The following is a 16,690-nucleotide window of genomic DNA, read 5'->3' as shown; positions in this document are numbered from 1 at the left end:
TGCCATCTTCCCCTTGTTAAATACAAACCAAGCAAAAGCACTACGAAGGCCATCACGGGCCTCCATGATCAGTCCGATCTTCAGGTTGAGCTCCCAGCAGCCTCATCCCCCACTCTCTGCTCTCTGTGGGCCAGCTATGCTGTCTTCGCTTTCCTGTAAACACACCAGTATAGGGTACGCACACCCGCTATAACAGTCTCTTCTCGCCTATGGCTGTCAGCCTTCCTTCGGTCCCTCTTTTTGGCATTACCACAGACAAGCCTTCCCTGTCAAGTCTACCTGGAATGTTCTCATTAACCTGTTCTTTTCTTCATGGCACTCATTTTCCCCCTAAAGTTTATAATCTCCCTACCCACGCAAAACTAGTTCTGTCCAAATTTCCCTCAGTGACACCAGAACAATGCCTTGCCCACATAAGGTGCTTAATAAATCTTTGGTGAATGGCTGAATAAATAAATAAGGCAAAATGGGAGTCCTTGCTCTACATGGTCTTCTCAAAGATCTGAATCTTTAATACCTGCAATTCTGTATCAAACATATAACATTTAATAACCTCTGTCTTCTGACAGCTCTCGGTATTATGAAGAAGTTGCTAGCTAACTTACTTTTCGCTCTGCCTTTGCTTAGGCTGTAATATCCATACGGACAATGTTTCTAAGTCATTCTCCTGTGCAAGCTCCTTAGGTACTACATACATCACAAAACAACAAATAAATGAATTCATGCAACCGCCATTTGCAGGGATAATAGAAAGGTTTGCTGGGATGTTCATAGGACACATCAAGAGATGTGTCACAGACGCGGCTCAGCTAATAAGCAGCTGGAGCACTGTAGACAAATCACCTCTCCTTAAGACTTCCGTTTTCTCATCCTCAGAAAGAAAATGCTGCACAACCCCCTTCTGCACTATTTCTGCCATGGCATGCCATTTCACTTATGGCCACCAGAGAGCGCATGTGCATTGTGTAACTCGGAGACATTCTACACCCTTAAAAGCAAATACCAGTGCACATTTTGTTCCATTTGAAGAATCCCAGTATTTGAAAATGATGTATCTAACACCACTCTATGAAAATTCTCACAAAGGTCCCTCCAAAAGGAAAAATCAATGACTTTAACAGATAAACTGTCCATCCATATAACTGGAGTCTTCCTAGATGGTACTAAGGATTGGACTTGAAAGTTATATGACTGTTATAGTCCTGAATGCTAACTGAAGCTGAGAGTCACTACTGATTGTCTCTCTTGAGCAAAAATTAAATATTTTTATGTGGCAGGCAGGATAGTACTATAAAAACAAAAGTCAAGCCTGACCTAGTAACTATGATCCCAGTCCAGTCTGGTCCAGTCCAGTCTGGGAGGAGATGGCAGGACTATTGGCAGTTCAAGGCCTACTTAGGCTACATAGTGAGTTAAAGACCAGCCTGGGCAACTTAACAAAAATATTTTGAATTTTAAAAATAAAATACAGGGCTGAGGTGATATCTCAGTAGGTAAGTTGCTTGCCAGTCAAGCATGAAGGCCTGATTTTGATCTCCAGCACCAACATTAAAAACATGGTGTTGGCAGTTTGTAATTCTATTCATAGGGAAGAGGGAGAAATCGGCAGATTCCTGGGGTTCTCTGGCCAATAATTGACTACTTGCCAAGCTCATGGACAGTGAGAAATACTGTCTTGAAAAACAAGGTAGACTGCTCCTAGGAAACAGAACCTAAGATTGCCCTCTGGCCTTCATATATATGTACACACATATGCATGCACATGCTTATCCACACAGGTGTTGTGGTAAAATAACGGCAGAACTGGTTCCCGGGAGTTCTCACTCTGAGCGGCTCCCATGGGAGCTGCGTGTTCCAAATGTTTCTCTGCCAGCCACTTTCACACACTGTCCCCTTGGCGGATTGTTATCACGCCTGACACACACACACACATCCCATTCCACGGGCCATTCTAGTGTGGCACTATGCCACACTAGCCCCAGGCATTCTATAGCCTAGCACAGCTTCCAGAACTGAGACAGGTTGTCTGTCTGCCTGCTGGGAACTTTGCTCACATCCCCTGTAGTCCGGTAAAATCAAAGCTATAGAAACTTGTAGTTTACCAATTAGATTTATATGTTAAATTCCCAATCTTCAATACATCTACAGAATAAATTCACTGCCAATTAATAAAGATAGAAACCTCCCACCTAGACAAGATAAAATTGACCTAGACCACCTGGATCGGAATCCTCTTCCTCCTCTGTCTCCATCTTCCTTTTTTTTTTTTTTTTTTTTTTTTTTTGCTTCCTCTTCCTCCTCTCTTTCCTAGACTTTTCCCTGCCTACCCTTCCTTCTCATCCAATGATAGGCTTCGCCTTATCCTGGACCCACCTTTGCTGCATAATGACATCATCCCACACAATGACATCATCCCACACACAGGTACCCACACACATGAACAGACACATATATACAAAATACCAAAAAGTGAGGCTATAGCTGCATGGTAGGGTGGTTAAGTACCTGGCATGCATGAGGCCCTGGGTTCAATGCTCCCATAAAACAGCAAAAGAAACAATGGCAAATCATGCCTATGTCAAACTCCTTCAAGACTTGCTATTTGAGTTGCAAAAACTAACTCTACTCGCTACCCTCAGAGGCTCCCCAGATGTCCTGAGGTCATGCCTTACTAACCTCACGCACCAGTCATATTATAGTTCTTCCTGTTGCACAACACACCAAGCCAAACTCTTCCGGGTCTCTGTACTGACTGTTCCCAGCTCTTTCCCAGGCAGACACTTGGCCACCATCATCCTTTAAGTAGCTGGTCAAGTAACACTTTGCCAGAGGCATCCTCCCTGATAAGACAGAAAGTCTACCACATTCCCTATCTCACTATAGCAGTGCTTCTCAACCTTCCTAATGATGTGTGAACCCTGAATACAGTTCCTCATGCTGTGGTGATCCCCAACCATAAAATTATTTTTGTCGCTACTTCATAACTGGAATTTTGTTACTGTTATGAATCGTAATGTTACTATCTGACATGCAGGGTATCTGATGTGTGACCCCCCCAAAGGGGTCACAGCCAACAGGTTAAGAACTGTTGCTCTATAGTATCTATAATCATTTGATGTGTCCCCTCTCCTTGCTCGTTTCTATGCTCATTCCCTCCACGACAGGTGACACTGTTCTCTTTGCTCAGATCCCTGATGCGGGCTTCCCAGGAGGCACTCCAGAAGTAGTGTGTCATGAACAGTCACGACCCAGAAGATGAGGTGTCCTTTTTAGCCTCACAAGCAATGGGCATTAATTACTCTTATCCTAATGTGACAGCGAAGAGAAGTTCTGTGTCTTGGTAAAGGTTAACCGCAGACAAAGTAAATGACAGCTCTGCAGCACAATATCAGATTCTTCTTCCAGACCCATATGCTCTACGTCACAGCATACTAGCTATCTCTCTGAAAGAAAGGGCTTCCTGAGACCACTGGTAGGCAGAAGCAAACGGGTAAAGGGAAATCCTGTACTCATCAAATTAAAATGCCTCATAGTCTCCTCAGCTTACCTACTAGTGAAGTAATGAAAAGATACAACTACTGCCAGGTGGGTCCTAGGATGCACACCATTCTCCACACAGAGGGAATAAGCCTAACATTAGGTTCTCTGATTGCTACAGTATGGTATCCCTAAGACCCCTTAAGACTCCCTCCCCTGCACTACATGCAGAAAATGCTTCTAGCTTTAGTGGACCCTTATGCCAATCCAGTCTCCCACTAATGGACATAGGACCATTTCACATTTTATTGCAAGGAAAACTGTTTTTATTCTGGTCCTTCCCCCACCACAACATGCTCTCCTTTTAGTGGTAGTTAGCAGGAAGAGCCAAGACTCCCCTCCCCCCAAAGCCATTTCTCCAACTAAATTCATGAGGTTTCTAAACCATGATGTCAAATTTTGGCTGAAACATTTTCTCCCTAATGCAGCCATGCTATTGTCTGCCTCTAAACAGCCACTTGATGGAAAAGTACAAAAGAGAAAGTGCCCTCCTGAGGCCCAAAGGATTTTCAGGTGTTTGCCTGGTTCTTTTTTTTTTTTTTTTTTTAAATGTCAAAAATGTAGCAGCAGAAAGGCACGAAAAATGAACCTTTTGCAGAACCTGTTCATTTACCTTTAAATATTTAATGAGCTCCCCTGGAACTTCTTTTGAGCCCGACTGAATCAGCTGGCAATGATGGAAGAATTTATGCACATGCAGATCCTGGAACACAGATGGAAACAGCCTTATGAAATTTGTTTCATTAGCCTCAAGCACAGGCTCTCCAGCTCTCCCTGATGCAGCTTCATGAAGGCCTATCTATCTGGATATTCTCACACCTAGATCCTGGGGCCATCTCTGCATAAGCCCTTGACATCTTCTCAATCTTCATATGAAGCACCACAACCAGGAAAATATATTGTGTCTCCGAACACACAGGAAGTTGCTAAACATACCCAACTAGGCAAGCACTTATTTAAGGCTTTAAAACAAAACAAATCAAAATAGAAATAATGGATTCTCTCGAATTGAGTTGTTTCCCTATTTTAATGAAGTGACCAGGAACAGAGCTCTGAAGTGACAGGTGAAGAAAACGTAGCATCAGGAAGGGCCATGATTCCCTGGCGAACCATTCCTGGTATTTAGTACCCAGCTTAAACCATGACACTCTGCTGGGGAATCCAGTTATCTCATATGAAGTCTGTACATCTTGACTTTCTGGACAACATGGGTCACATCAGGAGGTGGAAAAATGCAATATGTACTTTGAACTAGCACTCATTATTATTTTGTGCCTCAGGGAAGCTATTTTCTCCTAACTTAGACAGTTTTTTTTCATGGTTAAAATGCTGATGATAGCTTCTACATGCCTTTTAAAGTTCAATTTCTCCAAGGCAGTGGGAGATTAAAATTAGTCCAGTCTAATGAGGAAACATATTCCAGTATCCGGATGAGGAATTTGGGTGCTGCTACTTACCTGAGTATAAATGGTTGATTCTAAGTGGGTCTTAATCTTCAACAAAGGCTTTGCACCATCTACCCACTTGATGTCCGCATTCGATTGCTGGAGAAAATACAGCCATGAGCATATCTATTACAGCCAGAGATACACGAACAACCTATGATACTACCCATGCATTTTAAGAGATTTCGCAAAGGGATGTATTAGGTTCAACCAAAGGAAATACTGGAGAATATAAGTGTCCTTTAGAATAAACATGTCCCAAATAATTTTGGATTTCTACTCCTCTCCAGATTTATATAAATTACCATAATATGAATTACTTAAATAAATGAGGTTTTTAAAGTCATGTCCCAAATCCAGTTTTAAAAGATACTGAAATCATCAGCTGTAAGCACAGAGCAGTCTTTCCTGCTTAACTTGATTGTGAAGGAGGAACAGCCTACAGAATTCCTGCACCACCCTATACCAACGCAATTCTACTTTTCAATGTATAAAACGGGAGCGCTTCCCCAAACCCAGATATCCCCCTACCCTTCTTGATTCAGCATCATTCACGTTCAAGTAGCCTGGGGGAAGATTGGCTGAGACTGGCAGCTGCTGCTCCAATGTGGTGACTCGCCCATCCTTCAGCAAAGGGACCCAGGCAAATCCAACTGCCAAGACAATAATCAACAGTAAGAAATGAAACCGCAAATACAATCAGCTACACAAATGCCTGCAAGCTGGGGAAGCAGGCGGGATGGTGATGTTTCCAGGGATCCGTATGTGGGAGCCCAGGTGTCAGGCAACTGTGATGCTGGGAAGGAACAATGCATTTGGCTCTTTTCCTAATCCCAGCCTGTCCACTAAAAGTTATTGGCTCTCTGTCTTTGGCAGTAAACATGGGAGCAACATATCCCTTTCAGTTAAAAGGATTAAGGAGCCGGCCTAAGGTTATTCATGAAAATATTTAAATGTCTCAAATGTGCCTTAATACCACTGTTGGCGACTGTTTGGGTAGACTCGTGTTTTAGAAGGTTCAAATCCCTCTTATCTAGCCTTCTACTTAGAGTTGAAAGTCTCACAGTTGACGCCATCTCGGACAGCAATCATGTGTTCTAAAACTTCTTATGGGAACCCTGGGATACTGGAGTATGGAAAATTAAGGTCCTAAATCAAGGTTACAGCCTGCATTGGATACAAGGTAGTAAAGGAGTCAATCATTTAGACAGGCAGAGGTTTCCTGCCCGGAGGTCGAGGAGTAGAAGGAGAACACAGCCAGGCTACAGTGTTTATGACTTCAGTCCACTAAGAGATTTCCTGCCATCTCTACATTTCTTAACACTTCTACCCCAAAGGGGGGCCTTGGCTTTCTATTAGAAACTCATTCTGTTTTGCTATACTAACCAGAGCCGTCTGTGTTGCTCGAGTTCCATCGTGTCTGTCCTTCCATTATACAGATCACTCTGGGCTTTGAGTGTTTATAACTTAGCTGTAAAAAATAAAAGAATAAAACAAAAAACCCAACCTTGCTCTTGATGGACTTCTGGCAAATGAAGCAGGGTGTTGGCTGAAGAGCACTTTGTAAATCCACCGCTTTCCAAGTCTTTAAAATTCTTTGCATGAATGCCTATGCACGTATGTGCATGTGTGTGCATGTGTGTGTTTATACTGTGAACTCAGAAGTCAACACAAATCTGGTTACAATGCTTTCATGGACATATATAATTTGGCAAGTGCTTTTGCTCTTAGAAAACAACCAAAATATGGCTTTCTCTCAGTAGACTGAAAGGCTTTCACAGACACTGTATCATGTCCGAAGAGCATCCTCTCTAGTCCCACTTCAAAAATGCTTCCCCTAGACCTCTGCTCTCAGAAAAAGCAGGAAAGTGCTGTGTGCAAAGCACCACTAAAAAGACAATGTCAGGAAGCCCAGGAGGCCCCAGTCCTACACAAAGGACTGTAGCAGCTAAGGAATGCTTAGAGAGGAAGAAAGTCTTCCCCAGGGAAAAGCAAACCAAAGGTTATTAAATAACAAATGGTCAGTCCTCAATTGGACAGTTTGGAAGGAAAAGGGGAAGGGGCAAATGATGTAATTATAATCTCAAAAATAAAAAAAATTAAAAAGAGAGAAATAAAGAAATGACACTATCGATACTGTGAAAGTGAAAATTAAACCAATGGGGGTGGTGTGTCAGGCACTTCCAAACTAGAAACTATTTCTTGTTCTTAGACAATATTTTTCCTCATGAAGTTTTTATTGAGGTATAATTTGTGATAGGTTTTTGGTGTATTTGCAGTTGCTCCATTAAAAAGGATTACAGAAAATTTTCAGTTCAAAAAGAAACTCTTAACACATCATTCCAACTGTCATTTTCTCCCTACCCCAAGAAACCATCAATTCACTTTCTGTCTGCCTAATTCTGCTTAGGTGACAGTTTTGCACTGTGAATTATCAGAGCACGGCCAAGTGTTTCCCTTAGTTGAAAGTCATAGGCAGCACTTGGAAGCTGTAAGGTACGCGATCAAGCATGCCATCTGGCTCAAAGGTAGGAAGCCACTTAAGGGAGGACAGTTAGAATTGATGAGTGACATGAAGAATCACCACCTCATACTTCACCGAACACCTTGCCCATTTCTGTCTAGAATTTGGATAAGAAAACTGCAGTTTATCACTCAGGTGGAAAGGACTTGCATGGATTCTTCTAGTTCTGTGTGGTTTCAACTCATTTCTCCAGGCTCCTGCTCTAACTGCAATTTCATGGTGGCTCCCTAATACTGAACCCTGTGGCCTGATGGTATCCCTCCGAGATCTCACTAGCTCCTCAAACACATCAGTTGGAGCCTGCCACATACTGCTGTGTCTTCTTTGTGATCACCTAATTTTGAAACTTCATTGGTTACTCTCAAGCATCCATCAATTAGTCAGCTAATTGCCAGGTAGGCAGCCCTGGGAATTCCTAGGAGATTGACTGGCCAAAGACCATCTCAGAGACACTAAAATTTGCATGCTTAATTTATGTATAAAACAGCATAGTATTTACATATACCCTACATACATCCTCCTGTATATTTCAAAGTATTTCTTGATTACATATAATATCTGTTGGAATGTAATTGCTATGGAGATGTTTTATTACACTAATTAGGAGACAAAAACAAGAGGGGAAGCCTATATGAATTTAGTACAGATGCATTTTTTTTATTTTTTTTTCACAGAGGGTGTCTCTCTATAGTCCTGGCTATCCTTGAATTAGCTAGTAGACCTCAAACTCAAGAGATCACCCGCCTCAGTCTCCCAAGTGTTGGGATTAAAAGCATATGCCACCACACTCAGCTTCAGATCCAGAATAACATTGACAAGGACCAGGAAGAGAATTCACTTGGTAAAGTGCTTGCTCTGCAAGTATGAAGTCATGAGTTCAATCTTTAGCACAAATCTTTGAAGAAGCCAAGTGTGGTGATGTGCAATTCCCAGCTCAGGGCACTTGTGGAGACAGATGGATCCCTAGGGCTTTCTCAGCAGCTAGCCTAGCCTATTTGCCAAGTTCCAGGTCAGTGAGAGACCCTGTCTCAGTAAGACTGAGTGACGCCTAAGGAACGATACTGAAAATGTCTTGTGGCTTGATCATGCATGTATGTGAACATATACACACATACAAGATAATATTTTTAATCTGCTGGTGGTTGAGTATATTCATAAGGAACCCACGGAGGTTTTTACTGAGAGAACATGAACCTTAAACCTTTTCTTTCCCTTTTTTTAAAAAAAAAAATTAACAGATTCATACTATAGCACAGGCTAGCATTAAGCTCATGACAATCCTCCTGCCTCAGATTCCTGAGTGCTGCAAGTACAGATATAAGCCTTCACCCTTGACTTTCCTTCTCTGTAATTCTTCCTTATTCTTCCTTCCTGTTTTGATCATAGTGTACTCTCTTCCTTTACAGAACCTTTTAAATAGGTCTCCAACTGGAATCCTTCTGTCCTTCCTTCCTTCTTCCTGCTCTAACTCACACTGCCCTTTACTTTGCTTCCTGGACCATTTTCCTCTTAAACGGCTCATACTGGTGTTAGTAACCTTTCAATAGTCCCACACTGTTAATAAAGTCAGATCCACAGCCTGGCTTTCAAGGCTTTCCACAATGCTTTTCAATCTGACATCCTGTGGTTCTGTACCCAGCATCCTGGGCTCTTTTTCCTTTGTTAAGAACAAACATAAGTATGTTTGTTAGTTTTCTGTCCCTATCCCCTTAATACTCTAACTCTGTAAAAGCTGTTCCTTCATTTCAGAATAGCCCACCTTCCTTCTATTATACCATTCTAAGCTCAATCCCCATCCTTTAAGACTTCATTCCAATACCATCTCCTGAAAGACTTTCCTGAGTCACAGTCACTGTCATTTCACTAGCTGAGTCACTCGCTCACCTGTGTTCACATATCACAAGGGTTCACTATTATCTTAGATAGAATTGTCTACATAGGACCCATGAAGTTAACTAGATTATAGGCTCAATGATGATGAACTCTGACCTGGTTGGTTTTTCTGTCAACTTGATATAAGATAGAGATATTTGGGAAGGACTCCCAATTGTGAAAATGCCTAAGACTGACCTATAGGCACATCTATCATACATTTTCTTGATTAATGATTGATGGGGATGGGGTGTTCAGGTCATTGTGGGTGGTGCCATCCCTAGGCTGGTAGTCATAAGTGCTATAAGAAAGCAGGCTGAGTTAGCCATAAGGAGCAAGCCAGTAAGCAATACCCCTCCTGTGGTCTTTGCTTTAGCTCCTGCCTCCAGGTTCCTGCTCTTAGTCCTTGTTCTGACTTCCCTTCATGATAGATTACAAGCTACAAACTGAAATAAACCATTTCCTCCTCAAGTTGCTTTTGTGATCATGGTATTTTATCACATCAATATTAACTCTAAGACAAGCTCTATATTGAATTTTTTTTACTACATTCTCCATAGTATCTACTAATATAGTTCACAAAAATATACAGAAATATTTGCTGAATGAATGCATCCTAAGGCATAATGACATTTGTAAAGCGGAAGTAACACAGGCTATGCTCACAGTCCTTGGATGGTCTCCTAAAGCTGTCTTCTACTGGTTTATTTAAAGCCTTTGTGACACAGGACCAGAACTGCTAAAGCTTATTCAACTTCATTAAATCTGTTCTCATTAGCAACAGGCAGTCCCCAGTCTCCCTCAAGCTCACAGATGTCCCTGGCTCTGGGCTAACTTTTCTCTTCCTCAATAAGCAGAACTGGAAAATTCTAGTTGCTGGGCAATTCTACATAAAAGAAATAACAATGCTGTATTGTGATATGTGTTTCTCCCCAAAACAGCATTATTACTTGATGTCGCTTACAGTACTCTGGCTGTACTAGTGAGCATCTGAACAAAGATATTTGATACGCATTATAATAAAATCAATGTACAGTTTGTCTTTTGTCAATGAACTGTTTTCAGAAGAAGCTTGTTTTGCTGCCCAGGCTGGTCTTCAACTCCTGAGCTCCGGTAATGCTCTGCTTTTAGCTTGGCTCAGCATGAGCTGTATAACCCAGAGATATAATTTTTGGTCAAGGGGTGAAGCAGTTGACAACTTGGTGAAAAGATTTTATATCCTAGAGAAAGATTATATGACCCTGGGTCTGATCCCCAATACCACACCACACCACCACTAGTCCCCTGCCCCCACACAAATAAATAAACAAGCAGCACACATACCTGGAGTTTCCACTGTGTCTTGCTTTTTGGTTGTTCCTTTTGTGTTGATTTCACAGCTTACATGATAAAAAGTGAAAAGCAAATGATGCTTCTGATGGAGGTGGATGGGAAGCTCGATTTTGATCTGAAATGGTAGAGACATTACATAGGCCATTTTGGTTTGCTTTGTTTTAGCTGTTAGGTTAGGCTGTCAGACATGTAGCTCAGTTTCACTGTACTGTTCCAAAAATACCCCCTGAAGGATAAGCTAAGTGGCCTAATAGCAGGTATCATTTCAATGCACTTCAGATGTTTTTCTGCTCATCCTCAGTTTGACAGCACTATTCTCCTGAGTTGTGGGGATTTAATACTTTTGTTGATTTAATACTTCTTTCTGTATAGTTCAATGGATTCCCCCAGTTTTAAAGCAGGATTTTATAAAACAGTAGATTAAAAACCACATCCTCATGTCCAGTGCAATCCAATGAACACTGAATTTGAAATGCTACATAACCTAAGTTGTGTTTCCTCTGTGCATGGACAAAATTAAAATCCTACAAGTAATATACAAATGTTCACCATCACATTACAGTACCCTCAAATCAGAGTTCATAAAACTTTCTCAAGGAAAAACAAATGAAACTTTGTTCTTGAACAGACAGAAAGATGTCACATATAACTCCAAACGTTAGGTTCAAAAGATGCTTATAAGATTCAATTTCAAGGAATTTTCTAATTACAAACCAATTGTACGCTTATATCTCCTATTAGCAGGTAAGAAACAAAATTTTAACTTTGATACACATACCCATATCCATACAGATACACATGAAAATAACTGCTTTCTCTGTCTTTTCTAGTCAATATATAGTGAATGAATAAAAAAAATCTATTATTTCAGACACTCTGGAAATAATCATGTCTCATTTATTATGTTTACATCTCTGCACTGGTTGATACTGGCTATAGAGAGGCACATAAGAATAGTATGTCAATGGTCATTTGGTCCAATTATAATGCATACAAGGCCATGGTTGGGAGCATTATCGCCGAGGTCTATTATAGGTATATTCATTACCGAATATGCCTGTTCAGAGCATCCAGACCATCTGGGCATCTAATGCTCTACTGCACATAAACATGGACATACTCTCCCCCCTGGGTAGCAAAAATGCAAGACACTATTAATTCCTTCCCTGCCCCCAAAGAAACCAGGGAAAATGCATTGAAAACAGAATGAGTGGGGCCCAGAGCTGGGGCAGAAGGGGCCATAGGAGAGCAGGCAGATCAGAGAAATCCTGACTGCAGGAGGGAGAGTTTCAGACCAAGCCAAGAATGGAGATTTTAGCACCTAGGCAGAACCAGCAGAGCAACTGGCCCAGGATACCCATTCAGGCCACATGCAAATACTAGGAATCAAAAGCAGCCTGCAGAGTTGGATAAGCAAATGCATAGAGGCTAGAAGAGGCTGTGACTAGGCACCCTGGGTAATATAGAGATAGAGAAGTGGAAAGAAAGAAAGAACCAGACAGACTAGAGGGAAACACAGTGCCACAGCAATCCCCTTTATATCCCTTTCAGCAAGGTATGCAGGACAGCCAGGGGGACTGTGACACCCAGCAGTATAGCTTTCTCCCTCTAGTGCTTCAAGCTGCCCCTTACCATTTAAAACCGTAAGAGGAAAGAGCTGGCTGTGCCTTCAGAAAAGCTAGTCTGGTTTTAGTGAATTTTATCTATCTATCTATCTATCTATCTATCTATCTATCTATCTATCTATCTATCTGTGTTTTAAAATTAACACTTGAAGTATTAAGTTTCAGTATGGGATTTTCAAAGACAATTTTTGGTATAGACCCCCCCTGCCCCCACCATGTCCCTGCTGCCTTCTATCTTTCTACCTCACTCCATCCATCCACCCCTTAGCCTCACTTTGGCTTCATTCACAGGTATTCACTATTGCCCCTCCCCTTCCTTCTTCCTCAACACCTCTTTCCTCTCTCCTGGCATTCTCTTTTCTAATTTCATGGCCTACACCCACATTTGTGTAGTTAATGACTTAATTTCTGGCCCTGGGATTTGATCCTAGGGCCTTGTATATACTAGAATAAATTCACCTCTGAGACCTACATCCCAGATCTGTTTTCAATAATTTGAGACACACACTTTGTATGGCCCAGGCCAGCCTCAAGCTTGCTATGCCAGTGAGAATGACCTTGAACTTTGGACCCTCCTGTTTCAGCCTTTCAAATGTTGGGATTACAGGTGAATAACCATGGTTGGCTTATATTTCCCCCTTTAATGCTCATTTTGAGATACATCCCTATTAAGTTACTCAGGCAAGCCTTGAACTTACAACTTATAATACTCCAAAACAGCCAGGATTCCAGGCCTACTGCACCAGGCCTGGCTCTGGATTTCTTATTTGAATGCTGAAAAAATGGAGACCCCAAAAGTGACAGTGACTTTCTCATTGAAACAGAACCAGTCTGAGAAAAACGTGGAGGGTCAGAGTTGCAGGTCCTGTTTCAGATATGTGTACTATCTTAACTAGAGAAGCCTTTCACACTGTAAGTAAATCTCTCCCTGTCATCATGGATACCATGAAGGCATGAGCCCTTTCTTTCAATGTGACATTTTCAATTTTTATGGACAAAACATTCAGGGATCATATGATTAGGTGAATGGCTTGAAAATTAAAAAAAAATAAAATGAAAGGAATTAGCAAGCACTGAATTTTGAAAATACTGAAATGTCAGGGTTTTACCTCATCATAGAACTCCGGATTTTGGTTGTGATGGGAGACCACAGCATAAGCATTTGTGGTAAAAACGGACCCTGCTGGTTTTCCATAAATGCACTGCAAAAGATAGGAAACAGAGTCACCATCCCTAACCCGAGTATTTAAATAAGATACTACTGAACCATACATTTAGAAACAGTGAGAGGAGGGGGCGTGGCCAAGTCCACTCTTCTGCTATCATGAGCCTGTAAGTGTCCAAGCGTTTATGCAGTCACTTGAGAAAGTGCCTACCTCGGCTAGCTATAAAACGCTTTCCTACATCTGGCCACCAAAGGTATGCTCTCCCAACCAGCTGGCAGTGGTATGCTGCAGATATTTTCTCCTTTAGAACTGAGATGCTCTCTATAATCTGGCTCTTCAGGACAGATAGGTGAACCTTAGCAAGAGTTTTCTTTTTGCATGTTCCTTGTTCAGTGACTTTTTTTTAAAGGTGCGTTTAAAAAAACAACAACCTAAAAATCTAAAAAATAAAATGTCTATTAAGCTGCAGACAGATACGATTACTGTTCCCTTACACCATAAAGCTTTGTTTGTTTGTTTGCTTCTTGGAACAAGGCTTCCCTGTGTAGCCCTGGCTGGCCTAGAACTCACTATGAAGACCAGGCTCATCACCAACTCAGAGATCTGCATTGATCCCTGCCTCTGTCTTTCAGGTGCTGACATTAAAGGTGTGCCCAGCTTCTTTACATTTTAACCTGACACTTTATAAGGCACATTTTTTTTTCAAAATCACTTGTTTTTTGGTATTAGATGTTAGGCTTTCTATGGTTCCATTTCAAGACCACTGTGATTTACTTTTACTTCCATTGACCCAATAAGTTTAAGAATGAATACAGAGCCAGCATGCCAAGTTACTAACTGCTCCACTGTTACTGTGGAGTGAGCCTCAAGGCCAGCTAGGAAATGAAATTGAGACTCCACAAGTCCACAGCCAATTCTCCTGAAATACAGTTGTCAAGGCTCTTTTTTTTTTTTTCAAGAACTGCTGAAAAGTAACCCAAGGGTTTCTTATACTTTTGGTTGTGAGCCTAGCCTTTTAACAGCTGAGCCATCTCACCCTCTCTAAGGGTTTCTAAATGATACTCAAAAGATATCTCAGGGAGGAAAGGGAACTGGTTGTTCTCATCTCTACTGAAGAGACCAGCAGAGAGAGGAAAAATTCTACTGCATTTGAGTCAGCTAACCTTTAATTTCATTTAAGGTTCTCTTTGGGGGGAAAAGTGAGTGCCTTTCAAACACAGGGGCAGTGCAATATTCAACAATTTAGTTGAGAGTGCAGGGGTACCTTGCTCTAGTGGGTTAGAGTATGACTACCAAACAATCCATTTGGCTGCTTTAGATTCAGGCTAGGAGCAAGGAACCACACACACACACGTTGTGATGGCTGTGCTGTTTGGGGCTTCTGCCTCAGGTTCTGATCGCTGGGCTTAAGAAGAAAAGTTTATAGTGAAACCATAAAGGCACTGTGCCATGATGGGTATTCCTGGCTGCACTGCATGCTACTGAGACTCTGCTTTGCAGAGATCACACAGCTAAGTTTGGAGGCACTGTTTGGCCTGTCATGGAGCAGAAGTCCTCCCTCAGATCAAAGCTGTCACGCTGTGCTTCTGTCAGCTCAACAAGCCTGTTCAGGCTTCAAAGCAAGGGAGCTGAAAGTCTCCCTAATAGTAACACCATAAAGTCCCCTGAAGGAAACATTATAAACTATCCAGTCATTAAAAACTGACCTGGTGATTGGGCCTCTAAGCAATGAAAATTCAAGTGGAGTAAATGCAAGAAGGGACTAAGGAAATCTCATCCACTTTCTCATTTCCAAGATGGAACTTGTACATGCTAGGCATGTACTACAGAGCAGGATCACCACATAGATAAACATCCCCAGCCCAAATTCACCCATCTTCCCATATCTGCATATCACCCTACCTTGTAATACAGATTATTTAAACAGACCCTTTAGTTCCCATGTAATAGTAGAAAAGGAAATATTACCTTTGTCACTCTAGCATATTTTCTTGTTGAAATATAAAGACATTAAACTTGGTGCATGACACCATCAAGTACTAAATTTTCATCTCCACAATCTCTTCCAAAAATACACACGGATCATCACCATAAACAGACCTTTAGCGCAGATGTATCACTTTCATCTGAATCCCGGAATTCCACACAGACCGCAATGTTCCTAGCCTAAAATCATTAATCAGTCAAAGTGAGTCATGTAGTGAACAGATGATCAAAATATTGCATACTCCAAGAACGTATAGTTGCCTTACCTTGGCAAATGATTTCTGGCTGTCATATTTTAATTGCAAGGGATAGACATACAGATGGTTTTTGTAAATAGTGAATGGATAACAATATTTTGTCATTTCTGGAACAAACTCTTCAACCTCCACAGTAATATTTTGACAATTCTTTTCAAAAGGCTTCAGGGGCACATATGAAGAGGTAATACAATCTATGGTGGGGCAAAAATAAGCATGTAACATAACAGTCATTAACACATTCCTGCATTTGTGGAAATATACATGGATTGTGTTTGCAAAGAACAATTTCAAAACAGAATTCTTAGTTGCTGACAAAAAGTCAAACAACTTTAAGAACCCGAAAAGAACACAGTAGAATTCTGAATTTTCATGAGACCCTTTACACTAGACATGGGTTGCAATTTTATTTTCAACATTGAATGACTTGCCAAATATAACACATCATAATTTTGACAAATTTAAACTCTGCAAAGAAACACACTGCTTTTTCCCTCCTGTGGCTGCAATTTTAGCTTTCACTGCATGTTTTTATTAGTGTCGGGGAAAGCAAAGAGTAAATTTATGCTTCCAATTAGCTCATGGTGAATCGCTTTTAAAAAGTTAACTTAGTGCAGGTGCAAATTTTCACTAAAAAATAATGGAAGTTTTTGAAATAATAGACCTTATGATGTGTTACCACTAATAAAATAAAACACACAAAATGGCCAAGCAGTTGAACCATATGTGTTTCTGAAGCTGCCACTGTAGAAGAGGTCATGAGCAGTATGTAGGGCTATGGCACTTTATTGTCCAGCCATGTGGGTGGACAAGGAAGACCAAGGCTAAACTGAGCCTAAGGACACAGCATTTTTGTTACAGTTGTTTTCTTCTTCTTCTTCTGATTACTAAAACAATGCATGCTAATAATAGAACATCTGGAGGCACAAATTAAAGATTTACAATA

General features: G+C 41.2%; 1 protein-coding gene across 1 annotated transcript in view; it reads right to left on the bottom strand.

Annotated features, from left to right (window-relative positions):
* The window catches only part of Dock11 (dedicator of cytokinesis 11), a 186,453-nt gene that overhangs the window by 74,501 nt on the left and 95,262 nt on the right, over positions 1-16,690 (bottom strand). The window contains 7 exon segments of the mRNA XM_032889739.1: positions 4,151-4,240; positions 4,995-5,081; positions 5,514-5,635; positions 10,702-10,825; positions 13,445-13,537; positions 15,602-15,667; positions 15,754-15,938. Coding sequence (XP_032745630.1) covers positions 4,151-4,240; positions 4,995-5,081; positions 5,514-5,635; positions 10,702-10,825; positions 13,445-13,537; positions 15,602-15,667; positions 15,754-15,938 — 767 coding nt within the window.

The sequence above is a fragment of the Rattus rattus genome, chromosome X, assembly GCF_011064425.1.
Source record: "Rattus rattus isolate New Zealand chromosome X, Rrattus_CSIRO_v1, whole genome shotgun sequence".
Taxonomy (NCBI): domain Eukaryota; kingdom Metazoa; phylum Chordata; class Mammalia; order Rodentia; family Muridae; genus Rattus; species Rattus rattus.
Note: the sequence above shows the minus strand (reverse complement) of the source record. Positions and strands in the feature narration are given on the sequence as shown.